This window comes from Camellia sinensis, chromosome 5 (genome assembly GCF_055761805.1).
Source record: "Camellia sinensis isolate YWXY chromosome 5, ASM5576180v1, whole genome shotgun sequence".
Taxonomy (NCBI): Eukaryota; Viridiplantae; Streptophyta; class Magnoliopsida; order Ericales; family Theaceae; genus Camellia; species Camellia sinensis.
The window spans coordinates 220,044,610-220,062,342 of NC_138965.1; the positions used below are offsets into that span (position 1 = coordinate 220,044,610).

General features: G+C 38.3%; 1 protein-coding gene across 4 annotated transcripts; it reads left to right on the forward strand.

Moving 5' to 3' along the window:
* The first annotated feature begins 3,415 nt into the window (after positions 1-3,415).
* LOC114261526 (protein MEI2-like 4) lies at positions 3,416-14,572 on the forward strand. 4 transcript variants are annotated; one of them, XM_082871514.1, is made up of 15 exons: positions 3,416-4,362; positions 5,218-5,401; positions 5,565-5,610; positions 6,957-7,310; positions 7,510-7,943; positions 8,055-8,213; positions 8,405-8,521; positions 8,608-8,756; positions 10,036-10,133; positions 10,227-10,643; positions 10,874-11,507; positions 12,401-12,485; positions 12,575-12,643; positions 12,785-12,964; positions 13,758-14,572. In XM_082871514.1, the coding sequence occupies exons 2-15, from the start codon at positions 5,324-5,326 to the stop codon at positions 13,905-13,907; spliced, it is 2,970 nt and encodes a 989-aa protein (XP_082727640.1). In that variant the 5' UTR covers positions 3,416-4,362; positions 5,218-5,323; the 3' UTR covers positions 13,908-14,572. The 4 variants fall into 4 exon arrangements, with proteins under 4 accessions (XP_082727640.1, XP_028057594.2, XP_082727641.1 ...); XM_028201793.2 differs by having other exon boundaries at positions 6,981-7,310; XM_082871515.1 differs by having other exon boundaries at positions 6,981-7,310; positions 12,785-12,952.
* Positions 14,573-17,733: the final 3,161 nt, after the last annotated feature.

Sequence of the window (17,733 nt, forward strand, 5' to 3'; positions counted from 1 at the left end):
CATAACGACCGGACACCCACAAGAAGTCATCGTCGTTTGTCTCCTTATCTGGGTTACCCTCTATGAATTTTGCTCGGCCCTTCTTGACCTTCAGGTACCAGCAAAACCCACCCTTATTTTTGCTAAGGCTGTATTGATGTAATATCTCGGCGAGACCGAGATTGAGACCGTGCCTCCTATTCAGCTCAGCCACACCGTTTATTATCTTGTATGTGTTGTTCGAGACTTGGGTCGGACAAAGCCTTGTCTGCCTCAAAAATTCGCAGATCAAGGGTTGTACTGGGAAGCGAAGCCCTCCTTCCACGATGGATACAACCGTGAAGGGGCACCGATCTAGGTCACCCCATGGGGTATCTCCCTTCTTGGCCAGCTCTAAATGGACATCGTCTGGAATGTTATACTCTCTACGAAACTCAGCTAGTGCACCGGGCAAGCTCACCATGAACCGACACTTCCCCATCTACCTCGGTTTTACTTATTTAGTGGTTTAATTTGTATCTCGACAGAAAATTCTGGTGTATTTGCTCGAACTTGGAGCTCCACCAGTGAGGGTTCTGGACTGGCCTGATCGGTCCTAGTTTATTCTGCATTGTTAAAAAAAAATAAAATAAAATAAGCCCAAGGGTTAGCACGGCATTAATTGCACGGCTGATATTGGAACTCTTAGCTCAGGGAATGGTTTTTTGGGAGTTTGGCCGGTCTGACCCCTATCGCGGCTCGACTGCACGGTTGATTCAGCCTTCATGGTTTGGTTCTTACTCTATTTTTAGCTCGGTCAAGGCCCAAGAAGAAGACTCGGACAAGTTTTGGCCCGGTTCAGTCATATTTACCGATCTAATTAAGTATTCAGCTCGGTCAAGGCCCCGAGAAGAAGCCACAAACCAGGTTTTTGCTCGGTTGAAGCTCCACTTACGAATCTAATTGAGCGTTTAGCTCGGTTCTACTCAGATTCAAACTGTTCACCCCAGAAAATGGGGCTCGTTCGTTCGAACCAAGGGCACGAGGGCCCCTTCCATTCCTACAGTTTCCATTTGCCCTAGGGTGTACAGGTTCTATGCATAAGAGGGAACGTCGATAGTCCCAAGCAAAGAACATGAAGAACAATAGCACAAAAATGAAGAACAGGTATGAAGAACTGGAAAATGGAAACTGAAAACACAATGGGGGAGTGGGGAAACTCACCGCAACCTGATGACGAGCGGGGTTCGACTCTACAAGCCTGTAGGCAGCTTCAGAAGTGACAGCAACGATGGGTGAAGCAAGAGGCAGCGACGGCGGTGAAGGAAATGGAGTTTTTAGAGTTAGGGTTTTGGCTCAAGGAGAAGATGAATAGTGAGGGAGAAGTGACCCTTCGTTTAAGTGTTTAAGGAAGTGGGAAAAACCAAATGGCTGCGCCATTTGAATTTCGCGCTTAAAAAGACAACTTTGGGGCTGCACGGGGCCAATGGGATAAAGCCACGTGGCATCGAAAGGACGACTGTCAGTACGGTTGTACGGCCCTCGACGAGACCGCTGAAGCAGTGACCGACCAAATGGGATAGCTCGGTACCGGCATCCAAACCAATCACGTTTGGCTTGGTACTGGCGCAGCTCAGGGACCGTTAGCTCGGTCATGGTGGTAACTCCAATCACGATTAGCTCGGATGGGATTAAGGGGCAATTGAGAGGGGAGATTTGCACCAGACAGTACGGCCGAGCTACGGTAACGCAGGTGTGGCAAGCCTCTCGGTGCCGAGCTATCTCCTCAATCGGCACGGCCCTTCGGCCTTGTTTTACACGGTCGAGCTAGGTTTGCTGACCAGGCATGCTCTAAGGCCTGGCCGAGCTGTGGCTGTTAGGCGTTCGGCGGTAGGCGTGCGTTAGCACGGCGCGACCGAGCAGATGGCGGTCTGGAAAGAGTCTAGGCCGAGAAGAGGTCGGCTTGCGCCCGATAGCTCGGCGGATCGGTCGTGTTCTTTGTGGTTGTGATTTTCTCCCAAGGAATAGGCCGGTCTTGGTATGCCAGTCGGGTGTGTCACTTGGGCTAATGGCGTGAGGGAGAGGATATCTGCTTCGAGCACGCGTTAGCACCGTTTGGCAGTCTTGCATGTACTGGATGGAGGACTTGGCCTTTACACGTGTAAGGTGGTGGGAGGCGAGCGCAGCCAACTGTCCAGGAAAAGACAGCAGAGGTAGTGCGCGCACAATCCTAAGGCTGCATAGCCAGCTTAGAAAAAGGAAGGGAGGATGAACGTTGGGGGTAAGCAACTTGCGCTATCTTAAACACTCTTTCTCTCTCTCTTGAATAGCCTTCTTCTTCCTCAAGTGATCTGACTTGATCGTCGGAGGGTCTATCCGGCACACCACCGCCGGGCAGCTCACTGTTCTCTGTGTTGTCAGGTTGGACGCCGTCACGCGAAACTTTAGTTGCAAGGAGTACGGAAAACAGAGGATATTACGCCCTCTCACAGTATGTGTAAAATTACGAAATACCTCTTATTTTGTGATTGAGATTTTGAACGGTTATGCTATTAGAATTAAAGTCTAACATATTGCATATTTTAGACGCTGTTTGTGTAATTAATCATTTTGTTTATATTTAAGTCTAATTTTCTAAAATAATATAATTTTGACATAACTTCATATTTTGCTTAATTATTCTAACATAATATATTTACTTAAAACATAAAAAATCACCATGAAAAAATAATTAGGAGGGATGATGGGAATAAAACTAAGGGTCCGTTTGGGAAGAACTAAAGTGGGTTTTTTTGGTTATTTTAGCCACAAAAGACAAAATAGGCTATTTTAACCACAAAAAACAAAACATCACATCCAATCCATAATCATTACACTCTTCTCTCACAAAAAAAGTTAAAAAAGTCAAAAAGTCCTTCCCAAATCAAGCTTTTTAGCTCAGGCTAAAATAGTAAAAAAAGTCAAAAAAACTAAAAAGCCAACTCACTTCTCAAACGGAGGCTAAATCAGATTGATTACCTAAACTTTCATTGATAATGTAGACTTATAATTTAAATACAAATATTTTTTTTTAATTTTTTTTTGTATAGATAATGAGGTGATTTATTGATAGCCATTTTATTAAAAAAAAGCATCACTTTTTGTCTAAATAATTTGGCTGATATATGAAATTTGTATGATTTTAGCCTCCGTTTGGAAAGTGGGTTGGTTTTTTGATTTTTTTAATTTGGGATTAAAAAGTCTAATTTGGGAAGAATTTTTTGACTTTTTGACTTTTTTAACTTTTTTTGTGAAAGAGGAATATAATGATTGTGGGTTGGATTTGATGTTTTATTTTTTGTGATTAAAATAGCCTATTTTATTTTTTGTGACTATTTTAACCCCTAACTCACCAAAACTAACTTCCCAAACTATGACTTAGATTTTGTTTATAATTACTCAATGATATCATCCCCAAGGTGATTCTCGTCACTTGACAAATTATGAAGAAATAATGTTAGCTAACAACAAGATCAATCCAGCCAGCCAGCCAGCCAGCCAGCGTGTCTTGGACAAGAGCAAGGAGGAGAAAATGGCGGAGTCTCGTTTATGCCCACCCTCGTACCCACAGGCCACGCAACAGATTTAGATTAGGACGCAAACGCCGTTTAACAGTTAACGGCGACCAACGGGTCTCCCTCTCTCTCCTCATGATTATTTGTTTGTTTTCGTTTCTCTCTCTCTCTCTGTTTCTGATTCTCTCTCTCTCGTCTCATATCATGATCTAACACATCGGAGTTCTCGTGTTTGTAGGAGCGGGTCTGGTCTGGTCTGGTCCGGTCCTCTTCACCCCGCCCTCTATATTCTCTCTCTTTTTTCTCATTTTGTATATTCCGAAAACCAGGGCGATCTGTTTCTCTCTCTCTCTCTCTCTCTCAAGAAGCGAGACAGAGAGAGAGAGCCCGGGGGCAAGGGATCGGAATCTCGCCGGGAGAAAGCCGTACCTAGCCGGAAACTCTATGAAATCCGGCAGGAGGCTCTGAATCAACCGGCGAGGAAAGGAAGTTGAAGAAACAGAGATAGGAGAAGAGAGAGAAACGGGGAGGAAAAAAAAAAAAAAAGTAATAACAATGGGAGAATACATGTGGTTAACGTGCAATGTAGGAAGAAATTGAAGAGAGACAAGGCATCAAGGCTTTGGAGGTTCTTGCACGGCACAGATGCCTAGATCCCTTCTTCAATCTCCCCCCTTGCCTTTTGCCGTAATCCATTCGATTTCTATGTCTCTCAATCATTATTAACTTTCCTTCCCTTTCTTTAAATTCTTCCCACCCATGCCTCTTTCTTTCTCTCCCAAATCCTTTTCCAGAACTGCACTCACAATTTGACTCTATCGGATATGGCGTTCATGTTCACAATTTAAAGGTACGCGCTTTAATTTTTCCTTCTTTTTTTGTTTTGGCTGAATTCTTGTTGCATTTGATCTTTCTACTTGCTATTTTCAGGCGTCGATCCTTTGATCGGTTGTTTTTTTTTAATGTTTAAAGTTGGTATCTTTATCCATTTTTTATCTTTTATTTTTAAACAATGTATGCTCTGCGATCGGCCGTTGAATTTGGGGCCCTTCTGTGTGATTTCGAGTTCGAGCTGATCTTTCCTTTTGGGGCGCTGCGATTTCAATTTTCCCTCTCGTTTAAGACCTGTATGTTGACATTGAATTTTTTTTTTTTATCCCCTTTTTAAGAAGGAAAATGAAAATTTCCTATTTGAGGATAGCTTGTACATCTGCATTTACCAGAATAGAAGAATTCGTTTTGGTAGTTGTTGAATTTTGATAATTATGCCTTCTCTCATCTGTTATAAAGTTCAAATTATCTGCTTATTTAATTCTTAACTTCTTAAATGCATCATCTCGTCATTCAGTGGAGAGATGCCTTCTTGTCAGAATTGAACAACTTACTTAATTGCAACAATTTCTGTCAAAAATTCAATCCAATGTTCAATATCTCTCAAAATTACGCCAGCTTTTTAATTTTGATTGCTTATTTCTTTGTTTAGTTTTATTTATTTTGTATTTATTTGCTCTTCTCTCCACCAAAATGTGATGAAGATGTTTGTTTATGTTCTTTAATGCATTTCTACCTCTCTGATGTTTGGCTGATATTAAAAAAAAAAAAAAAAGTACCTAGTTTTTCTCATATTGTTTTTCAGGGTGTTATTGGGCTGCTAATTTTCAATTCCCATTAAAATAATAAATCATTTTATTTATCCTCCATGCAGATTTTCTTCACGGAAGCTGGAAACTTTTCAATTGTAGGTTCACCGGTGATAGCCTGTTGAGTAACGGTTTTCAGTTTTCGTCTTCTTTTTCAATACTGGGTTCACCATGCCATCAGAAATGATGCAGCCAAAGGGTTTGTCGTCATCATCTTTCTTCTCTGAGGACGTATGTTTTCCTAATGAGGTAGTGATTTCTCGTACATTTATCAATTCTGTTCTTGTTAGGCAGTTTGTATATGCAAATTTATAGATAAGAACTCAATTAATCTGTGGCAAACCTTTTTTCTTTTTATAAATATATTTCTATTCCAATCGTTATTTATCCCTTCTATTTCTACAATTGGCAGAGACAGATTGGGTTTTGGAAGACAGAAACCATGCCTGATCATTATGGTGAGTAGTAATTATCTATATACCATGTGGGTCTCAAAGTTGGGTTTTCATTCCGGTTGTTATTTATTCCTTGTGTGGAGCTTTATTGTAAATCCTCTTTTTTTTTTTTTTACTTTTTTTGTTTGGTGATAAAAAGTTTTTTAACTACAAATAACATAGATGTAAAGAATAAGTTGTGTGTGTTGCACAACAATATGTGGCATCTTCATGTCAAACACATGTCCAGTATGTCTAACTTAGCACACTTCATTTTTTAACTATCTGTTGGATGTTTTGAGGTGTCTCATTCACTATAGATATGCAGGAGTTAAGTTTGCCAAACAGATGATAATTGCATATTTTTGTTGACTTAGGGATGAATCTTTGTCATGATGTGGCAATTTGACCCCCAGATTAATAATTAGAAAGAGTGGCTTCAAAGAATCAAATTGAACAAGCCTCTCTGATGGAAGTCATCCAGAAAGTAGAATTACATGGAAAACTAGGAAAATGCATGCAAGAGAATGGATTGTCTCTAGTTTGATGCTTTGGCAGCATTATTTGTATGTGGCTCCAATTGGTGTCATGGGATTGTGTTGGGGGCTGCTAGTAGATCTCATAAAAACTCATAGAACCCTACGTAAAGCATAGAGTCTTAAATTAAATGTATATATGTTTGGTTTTTATTTTTTGCACTGACCTAAACATACTCTATAATCATGTATTAGAAACTGATCTTTTCTCTAGTATGGATAGCAGTGTGGATTTGCTGGGAGAAATAAGAAATTATACAATAAAAAGGCACAATCTATGCAGTTTTCATGTGACCTTTGTATAAAGTCAAGACAATGAAGAATTTGATAACATTTGCAGAGCAACAAACAATGGTTAGTCAGCCTACAACTGAGAGATTCTCTGAAATGATTCAAATGAAGACTCACAGTTAAAAGGTTGAATTCTAGAAAAAGAAATTTTGGCGCATTCCAAAAATACCCCCCATAATTGAATTTAAGGGCAGCTTTCTTGATCAGTTGATCCACAATATTTGAATTTACTGAATGAATGATATTGTCACTGATTTCCCTGTAAGAATCTTATAATGCTCTTTATCAGGATACAACCTATTGGAATTGCATATGAATTTAAAAAAAGACTTTGTTTAATTTATTTGTTTTATGAGAAAGACTATGGCACTACCAAGAGAAATGGAAGGTATTCCTGCATTTAAAAGGCTACAATTGAATTTTTTTTTTTCTGTGTTTTGCACAACTAATGCATTTGATGTTGGATTTGTTAGTTTAGTTTGTAGGCTGTTTGAACCATTTCTTGAACTGATATCATGCTGTGGGAATTCTAAGTTGATTCAGTCGTAAAAATGGATGGAGTAATAGGTACAACAGGCGGAAATTCAGTTGTTTCATCACCCCTCGAGAAACAGATGTCAGTGGAATCTCAGATGGTTAAATCTTTCAAACTTCCTGATCAATACCTAATTCGAGACCGGAAAGTCAATCTTACCTTAGAGAAGCATGCAGTGGGAGCAGAGAGAGAAGCCAGTCGTTCCTTGCGGAGACCTGTTGACCATGACCCAGCAGCAAGATCTAATTTGAAGATGGAACCAGCAACTTATTTTATGGAAGGTGAAGGAATTAATGCCATGGGCACTCATTATGAGAATGGTCTCTTCTCAAGTTCATTGTCTGAATTATTTGGCAGAAAATGTAAGGGTTGATTTATTTGGAAGTTTCTCCATGCTGGTGTTAGCCAACACACTTGATTTGTTAAATATTTGTCATTCCACTGATTGAATTGATATATGGAATCAGCTCATAGCTTCTTGTTTTTCTTAAGCTAGATGCAATTACTGATTCATTGATACAATCTGTTCCTTTTGTTTTAATATGGGTTTCTCTGTTTCAGTGAGATTAACATCAAATAATGGTCTGTATGGCCATTCTGTTGGTGGTGCTGCCTCCCACTACGAGGAAGAGGAACCTTTTCAATCACTTGAGGAAATTGAGGCACAAACTATTGGAAATCTCCTCCCTAATGATGATGATTTGCTTTCTGGAGTGACTGATGGGCTTGACTATGTGGCCCAACCCAATATCGGAGATGATATTGAAGATTTAGACTTCTTTAGTAGTGTTGGGGGGTTGGACTTAGGAGAAGATGGTTTCCTTCCAGGACAAAGAGATTCTGAATTTTCTGGTGGAAGTCCTGATAATCAGATGGGGGGATCTTTTAGTTCGGTTGCCGGGGAACACACTTATGGGGAACATCCATCTCGAACACTGTTCGTGCAAAATATAAATAGCAATGTTGAAGATTCTGAGTTACAGGCCCTTTTTGAGGTGTGCTATTCTCATTATCGCTCTTTTGATGTTTCTAATCACATTTCATACATATCTTTAGTTGAGCATTTTGTTGATCTATTGTTGACCTTAATGTCATGTAATGTTCAGCAATATGGGGATGTCCGCACTCTTTATACTGCATGCAAGAACAGGGGCTTTGTTATGATATCATATTATGATATTAGAGCAGCCCAAAATGCTATGAGAGCGCTTCAGAACAAGCCATTGAAACGTAGGAAGCTTGACATACATTTCTCAATTCCAAAGGTACCCTATTGCTGTGTCATTCTTCCTAATGGAGCCATTAATTTTTCTTTTCTTCTTTTGTCTCCATGTTAGTCATTATTCCTGTCATTGTAATCATGATGACCATACACTTGTTGCACTGGTAGATCTTCATCACATATCCGTCAGTGCACAAGTTGTGGCTTCTCACCTGGCTTGTTATCTTTTGTCAGGACAATGCTTCACAGAAAGATATTAACCAAGGCACTCTTGTGGTTTTTAACCATGATTCTTCTGTTTCAAATGAGGAACTTTGGCAAATTTTTGGTGCTTATGGTGAAATTAAGGAGGTGAGCTTGTTTCCCAATTTTTATGTTGGACTTCAAAGTTCAACTGGCATTTCAATGATACACCAATCCTTGTTTCCAAACTGCAGATCCGTGAGACTCCACACAGAAGTCATCACAAATTTATAGAATTTTATGATGTTAGGGCTGCGGAGGCTGCTCTTCATGCATTAAATAGGAGTGATATTGCAGGGAAGCGGATTAAGCTTGAACCAATCCATCCTGGGGGTGCTAGACGGTGGGTATTGCCTAATCCCATTGATTCTTATATTTCTTTGTGATGTCTTCTCCTCCTCTACTACTCCTTATTTGTTTATCTTCTTGCTTGTTATTCCTTTTGTGCCAGGCTATATCAAAATGAAAATTGAAGGTTGTCTTGCCCCCCCTCCCTTTTTTTGTGTGTGCATATTTTGCTAGAAATGAAATTTTATTGCAAATTTTCATATTTTAGTTAGGTATTGGTTGGGTCGGGTCAGTTTTACCACCGGCCCACCACCCGTACCGACCACTTTTGAGTCAAAGTATCCACATCTGATTTTGACCAAGTACAATTGGAAACCAATGGCTTCGGGTGCTTCGGATTGACGGTCAGTTTTGATAGGGTGATGGAGATTGTAGAGGGGAGGGGGGGGGGGGGGTGGGTGGGTGAGGGGTCTGAGGGAGATCAAAGACTCAGAGAGTGAGGATTAGGAAGGGAGAAAAACCCACAAAGACAATCACAAATTCACAAAATCTCCCAAACGATCAGTTGAATCTATCAACAAAACAATCTACAGACCACAAAAAACAATGACTGTGCTTTACTTCAACAATAACAACCCCAACAGCAGATGGAGAGACTTATCAGTGTCTGTGTGGAAGCCACTGTTGCCAGCTGCCGCTGCCCCCTTCTCCCTCTTGCAACTGCCACACCGTCTCTCCTTGGAGCAGCCTCCACTCTCTGCTTGAGCCTTGCTACTTCCTGTTGCATCTGGATGCAAAGTAGGTTTGAGATGGACCAAACACAGCCATTGTTGCTAAGTGGACCTGCTTTCATGCATTGAAATGGCTCCAAGGCCTCCAACGCAGCTATGGGGAAGGATTGAGACAGGGGAATCTAGAGAGAGAGAGAGAGAGAGAGAGAGAGAGAGAGGCCTAAGTGTTCAGGCTTCTAACTTCTGAGAGAGAGAATTATATATATGTAGTATGTATGTTACCCACTGGGGTCGGTTAGTTTCGCACTTAAAATATTACAAACCAGGACGGAACCGAAGAACTAATTTTCCTTTAAAAGAGAACAGAGCTGACAAACATATTAAAAAACTGCACAAAAGTGAGTGGTTCGGCCCGGTGTGGTCAGTTTGGTCAGGTCAGGTCAGGTCAGATGGTTTTCTGAACACCTCTAATTTTAATGCTTGTAAGCTCAACATGTCATTGTCATTGATATTGGACAATGACTTATTTTAATTTGCGCTGATTTTAGTTTTTGACCTCTTGGATAAACCTTTGTTTGTCTTCTCCTCCTTTTTCCTGTGCAGTTTGATGCCACCATTTCCTTCAGAAATTGAGCAAGATGAATCTGGTCCATATCTACAACAAATTAGCTCTCCTAATAACTCAACAATGCGATTTTCTGGTATGAGTACTGCCAGTGAGATACACTGTTCATTAGAAATTGATTCAAAAGAAGGCTTTGTGTTACTTTTGCCTTACAATAATTGTTCTACAGGACCAATTTCCCATGGGGGAATCACATCTTCAGGCATGGATAATGGAACTATTTCAGGGGTACACACTGCAATCCAATCACCTATTAGTCCCTTCATGGAAAGAGTGTTCCATCATGGGATCTCATCTAGCATTCCTAACAGTTTACCCTCTCTGGTGAGAGTTGAATTACTTGGCAATCAATCCGGCCTCCCTGAGCCCGGCCTTTCACCAGGCCAGCCAAAAATTGAATTCCAGGGAACACCCAATTTTCATCCTCATTCACTTCCAGAGTATCAGGATGGTTTAACTAATCGTGCTTCTTGTAATTCCCCGGGCATGGCTGCAAATATTAGTGCCAGTCCATCTGAAAGAATTGAGAATCGCCAGTTCTGTAGAGTAAGCTCAAATGGGCATCCACTTGAACTGAATGATGCTGGTAAGTGCATTAGATAACAAGGTGACATTGTTTTCTTTTATGCATGTCAAAGAAATTTTCTGTCTTTTTAGTGGCTGGTCAAGCCCATGCCGTACTAGTAATGTTAAGTTTTTTCAGTGAAATACTGTGTACAAGAAAGCGAAGAGAAAAAGATTTGTACAGTGACTCATGTAACAAGTGGGTTGTGCGTACTGTTTGATTTTCTAATATTCTAATTATGTGTTTCTCAGTTTTTGGTTCCTCTAGAAATGGGAGCTGTTCACCTGGACATCATTATATTTGGAGTAATTCAAATAATCCCCCTCAGCCTCAAGGCATGATGTGGCCCAATGGGGTTTGCACTACTCATCCCCCTCCACGGTTGCATGCATTTCCCAGAGCACCGTCTCATATGATGAACACACTTTTACCCATGAATAACCACCATGTTGGATCAGCACCGTCTGTGAATCCTTCTCTCTGGGAAAGACGACACACCTATTCTGGGGAATCCCCCGATGCTTCTGGCTTTCATCGTGGTTCTCTTGGGAATATGAGAATTTCTGGTAACTCACTACATCATTTGGAATTTATCCCCCAAAACATGTTTCCTAGTGTTGGTGGAAATTGCATGGACCTTCCGATTCCCTCCCAAAATGTTGGTCTGCACTCCCCTCATCAGGGGTGCCTGATGTTTCCTGGCGGAGGCCAAATGATTCCTATGATGAGTCCATTCGATTCTCCTAATGAACGGGCTAGAAGCCATAGAAATGAAGGCAATTCCAATCAGGCTGACAACAAGAAACAGTTTGAACTTGACATTGACCGCATAATGCGAGGGGAAGACAACCGGACAACACTTATGATAAAGAACATTCCTAACAAGTATGCAATACTTTACTGACCATAAAATCTTTGAAATTAATTATTTGTCAAAATTTAAGATGCAAATCGATACTCCATCAAAATTGAAGTCAATATTTCTTTCGAAGATGTTCCAAAGTTTTGTCATGGTTGAAAGTCGGTCGTAGTTATTGCTCTATCCCCATACCCTTTTTGCTACGAAATACCAATCCACACATAAAAGCAAACCGCTTTATTATCCTTTCACCGGTTATGTGCTTGATTTAGCAAATGCCTTTTTTGTCTTTCTTGTTTTGTTCTAATTTACTGTGTAACTATTCATGTTCAAAGTAATTTTTGTTAGATAAGGTTTATGCATTGCAATTTGCTTAGAAAATTTACAGTGATTGATGAGAACTCTACTGGGTATCCCATGTTGTATACAACTTGGCAACTTGCTGTAATGATGTAACATATTCCATAACATGTACACAAATTAGATGCTTAAACATTGCTAGGGCTAGCTTCTTGGCTGCCTACACCCATTGATAATTGTGACCTGGTTTATGAGTTGAGTATTTACATCCTCCATCAAGTAGCTACAATAAAGTAGATGATTTTTGTTTTCTGCGTAAACTCTTGATTAGAAATATTAGAGTCGGGCGTTGGACCATCGAAATCAGGCTTATTTGGCCTGGAAAACATTGCCCCATGAATCCAAGTTAATCATCTATTGCCCTCAATAATAATGCAATGGAAGTGTTGACTTTCATTTTCTGTTTTCTTATATGCCTTTATTTCGTATTTTTGTAATGTTGTTTCAGCTTGAAGTAATCTTTCGGATGCATCGGAATGGTTTTTTTTTTTCTTCTTCTTTCCCTTCTCTCTACTAAGAAGAGCTAACCGGTTCCATTTTAACTTGGTTTCAATTGTAGGTATACTTCAAAGATGCTTTTAGCTGCAATTGATGAACACCATAGGGGAACTTATGATTTCATTTATCTACCCATCGATTTTAAGGCAAGTGAATTTTCACCTCAGCGAAGAGCTTTTATATAAGCAGAGGATTCATTCATAGAATAATTATTTGCCTTTACTTTTTGCTGCAGAACAAATGCAATGTGGGTTATGCATTCATCAACATGACCAATCCTTCGTTGATCGTTCCATTCTATCAGGTTTGCTTTATCAATGCTGAAAGAGGATGATATGTTTTTTTCTTTTTGTGTCACTGTTGCAAATCTCTGCTGGTACTTGAATATTAACTTGTAATTTATGAAGATTAAAGGTAATAGAGAGAGAACTTATTTTTTTCACAGGCATTTGATGGGAAGAAATGGGAAAAGTTTAACAGCGAAAAGGTGGCATCACTTGCTTATGCTCGCATACAAGGAAAAGCTGCTCTCATTGCCCATTTTCAGAACTCAAGCTTGATGAATGAGGATAAGCGATGCCGGCCTATCCTCTTCAACACTGATGGTCCCAATGTAGGTGATCAGGTACGAGCATCACATTTACACATGTTTTGGGTTCTGTTTCGTTCACACATGTTTTTAAAGTTTTCCATATCTACTTGAACACCAAAATGCACTGGAAACTTAATGTGAAACCTGCTAAATTGGTGTTTTTTAAAACCAAAATTGGTTTCATAATACTCTATATTAATTTCATATATCATATTGCTTTCTCATTATTTCTCATGTGCCATGGGATGTGCAGACACCACCAGGGACGGAGCCACCTAAGGCTTAGGGGGGTCACGTGCTCCCCCTAAACTTTCAATAGTTATATTGTTACCCATATAAATAAAAATTATGTATTATTTATCCTTTATAAAATTTAATAGTGACCCTCCTTCAATTATGTAAAATTTCTTGTATTTTTCAAAATTTAAAATTTTTCTATTTTTCTATTTTGATTATTCTTGTACACTTTTAATTGATAGGTTAAGATAAGAATTGAATCAATTGATAATTCATTTCTTATTATGAGATTTGTTTAGTTGCTTATTTCTCCTCATTGTGGGGTCCTTTTTTTTTGAGTTGATAGGATTGAATTTATTGATTATTTGGTTAATATAATTTAGTTATTGATTGTGAATTTATAAGTCACGTTAATATAAATCTTAGGATAATTGTAAAAAAAATAAAATTCAATGTTGTGATTAATATGTGCTCAGACATTAAATTTCTGGCGCTGCCACTCTGGACACCACAATGCAATTACAATGTACAAATAGCAAAAGTACAAAGTAGAATAAACATAGCTTACGGTTGCTTTTTCTATCTGCAGGTGCCCTTTCCCATGGGTGTAAATGTTCGATCCAGACCCAGCAAAACTCGAGGTATTACCAGTGAGGAAAACCATCAAGAAACCTCACCAAACTTGGCAAATGGGGAGGAATCTTTCAATGGGGATTCGTCATCAAAGGATTCAGACTGAGCAAGCAGCCCACCTTTTTGGTGGCACTAACTTTCTAGTGACATCATGTTAAAGGTAGTTAACAGAAAAAGCAGAAAAAAAAAAGAGGAGGAAAAAAGGTATTTCTGTTTCTGTGCCTCTAGAAAGCCTCCAAAAATTAATGGGGTACACATTTTGGGATTATTGACAATACTAAAACAGTTAAAAAAAGAAAAAGAAAAGCAAAAAAAAAAAAAAGGTGCACGAAGTGGAGCTTTGAAGTTTTGGACGGTTTTGGGAATGATATTTGAAATTATATATGTGTAGTAGTTTCCGAGCAATGAAGAAATATTTGGTGCACTTTTGAGGAGGCTTCTCTACTATGTACTCTTCTTTCTGTATTTCCGGCATTTCACTTTCCCTTTTTTGTTGTCTGTTAAGAGAGAGGTAGAGACAGCGAACTTGGATTGTTGAAATTTTTTGCAGTGATGAACTGATGAGTTGTCTTGTACACCATTTACTTTGGCATCTGTAGAGAGGTGTTGGGGGGCTGGGTCTTATGCGATTGATTGCTTGCTTGTCACCGTTCTCTCCTAAATGCAGATACTCTGCTTTTTTTGTACCTACCTAGGTATGTATTATTTTGATCTGTTATTGTTAATATCTGGTTTATCTAATAACAATCTTTTTTTCAATTTTTGTTTTCATTTTGAGGTGCAATCTTTTTATGGTCTTATTAACTGGAAAAATGGTCAATTGAATATTATGAAACTTGTGTTTTCAATTTTTATTTTTTATTTTTATTCGGGTAGATTAATTTGTATGCTCACGCCGAAGCTTTGAAGTTGTGTTCAGTTTGGTTTTTTGATGTCTTGAATGTATTCTCATGACCTGTTTTGTACACAACTGGTTTGCAAAGAGTAGATAGGGAAGGGGTTTGTTAGGTTTTCTTAAGCTATGTTGAACCTATTGCTTTAAAAGTATAGTATTAAGACTTGCCACATCAAAATTTTTGTTTGGGGGTCAATTTTTGTGATTTTATTACACTGTTTTAACTTTTCTTTAGCTGGTTAAATTATCATTATTACTGTTAGGGACGGAATTAGGAGAAGATTATAGGGGGCTATGGCCCTCTGTTTCTGTAAAAATTATTATTTTTCATAGAACCTTAAATATATATATATATATATATTTTATACATAAAATGACTTTCCAGTATAAAAATATATATATGTCATTCTTCTTTCATATTGAATTCTCTATTTTACACGAAAAAAACTTCTTCATCTTGTTAGAAATTATTTATATGTTATTTAATTTTTTTTAATGTATGTATAATTTATATATATATTATGTATGTGTGTGTTTTTGTGTATCTGAGGAAAAAAAATTATTTTTCTTTTAGTCTCTTCGGTAATGAAATCCTCATTCTGTCCTAATTGCTGCTGAGTGTTGTGATATTTTTATTATTACCGCCCAGACTTGAGAAGCCAAGCGACAGTTTCCCGTAAACCGGGCTTACATTACGGGACCTTCTTACAACTTGAGAATTTATATATATATATATATATTATCTTGGAGGATGCACTAATAAATCTCAAATTAATAACTTATACACTGTTTAGTCCTAAAAGTTTTCTTATAGACTGAAAGGTCCCATTACAATGTTTCAAACATCAGATTAATGTTTCGAACATTAGATTTTGAACATCAGATTAATGTTTTGAACATTAGATTTCGAACATCAGATTAATGTTTTGAACATTAGATTGATGTGCAAATGGGACTAAATGGAGTATAAGAAAACTTTTAGGACTAAATGATTTAACTTTTCAAAAACTAGGACTTATGGGTAAATTTTCCTATTATCTTTACCATGTAAAATTGGGCACCTTTTTTGGAGTTGTGGAACCCAAAATAAATAAATAAAAAATGACAATATGATGATCATACTCTTGGAAAATTCTTATCTTGAAAAAAATAAAAACAAAAACAAAAACATGTAATACTGTATAGGGCTGTTTGGTAATGTTTACATTTTCAATTTATATTTATAAAAATTTTATAAATTGATTTTTGTTTTTTTTTTGTTTATTTTTAGAAAAACATAAACTATAAACGCGTTTGGTTTAGACAAAATATTTTAAAAAATTTAAAAATATAAAAAAGAGTGAGAAATGACAAGTGGCGAGTGGGTGGATGGTGGTGGCGGAAGACGGTGGTGGCAAGTGGCGGGTGATGGCAGCGGAAGACGGTGGTGGAAAGTGGTGACGGTGGGTAATGGGTGGTGGCGGGTAGGTGGTGGTGGGTGGCGGTGGCGGGTGGCGGGTGGTGGTGGTGGCGGCGGCGGCGAGGGGTGGGTGGTGGTGGGAGTGGGTAGCAGGTGGGTGGTGGTGGTGGCTGGGTGGTGAGTGGTGGTGGCAGGTGGTGGTGGGGGGTGGGTGGTGGCGGCGGAAGACGGTGGTGGAAAATGGTGGCGGATGGTGGCTAGTGTTGGGTGGTAAAAAAAAAAAAATTGAAAACTCAAAACGTAAACTCATTTTTTGAGTTTACATTTTTTGGCCAAATTTATAAATTGAGACCATTGATTTATAAATCAAAAATTTACCAAATAAGATTTTATTTGAGTTTTTAAAATTTTTGTAAATATAAACAGAAAACTGAAAACATACGTGTTAATTTCTCTAAATTTAAGTTATTGTCTTGTCTTTATTCTGAGTTGACAAGGTCACATAAGGTGTTGGGACTTTGACAGCGGCAAATCTTTTCAGTTGTAATTTAGTTATACGGACATGTTAATGTTATTTTTGTATAAAAAAAAAAGTCACATGTAAACTAAAAATATGTGTATGGGTTTATTTTTTCATAAATCACAAACAAAAGATTAGAGAGAGAGAGAGATGGAAAGAAAGACAAAATATACTGATGATTATGCTTTAGAAATTAATAATTAGATTTAAGTGCATGCATGGCGTGTTGAGAAAGATATTAAATTCTTTACTCTGTTTTCAAGTTATAGCCTTCTTACTTACTATCGGTGAAATTGGTGCCATTGGTAAGATTGGTTTGTCTCACTAACTACGTAGAGCAAACATTTTCCATTCAAATGTTTTACTACATAGCTCTCACTTTCACACAATTGTTGCCACCGTTGCTACCTCTATCCACTGCACCACCTCTACCACCATAACGAAATCTCCACCATCACTGTCACGGCTATCCCGTACCACCGCCGCTCATATAACACAATTACTAGCACTATAAAAAAAAGTCCCTTTTTACAAAATTCAATGGTGATGTAGAACGAGCAAACATTGGTGGGGAATCTGTAGCATGTAATCTAAACAGTTCAAAGACTCCCAACTAATTAAGGGAAGATTTTTATTCGGAGAGAAGGAAAGCAAAGTGAAGCATAAAGACAAAAAATCGTTGGGAACTAGAGACCAAACTTGTTTGAATTAATTTTTTTAAAAAAAGGAAAGAGACAAAAAGTTTTTTGATAAGAAATTTTTGGTCAAAATATGATGGACAAGCAAGGCACGAAATTTGTGTAATTTGCTACATTATATATCATATCACAGGCCAACTTTATTTGTGTTAAGGTTGACTAATATGCTATTAAGCCAATCTATCTCTCTCTCCCTCTATGTGGTGTCAATAATCATAAAGGGCTTTTTACCAATATATGGACACACCGTTTTACAATAATATTACATGCATCGCTCTAAAGATTTCATATGCATACAAGGTCCTTAACATCACAAAAAGCTCATTTTATAACCAAAATACTCTTATAGCGACACTTCTATTGCCTACATTGTCATAGGTTATGTTTGGCATGAAGGTTTGGGTTGGATTTGGGCTATTT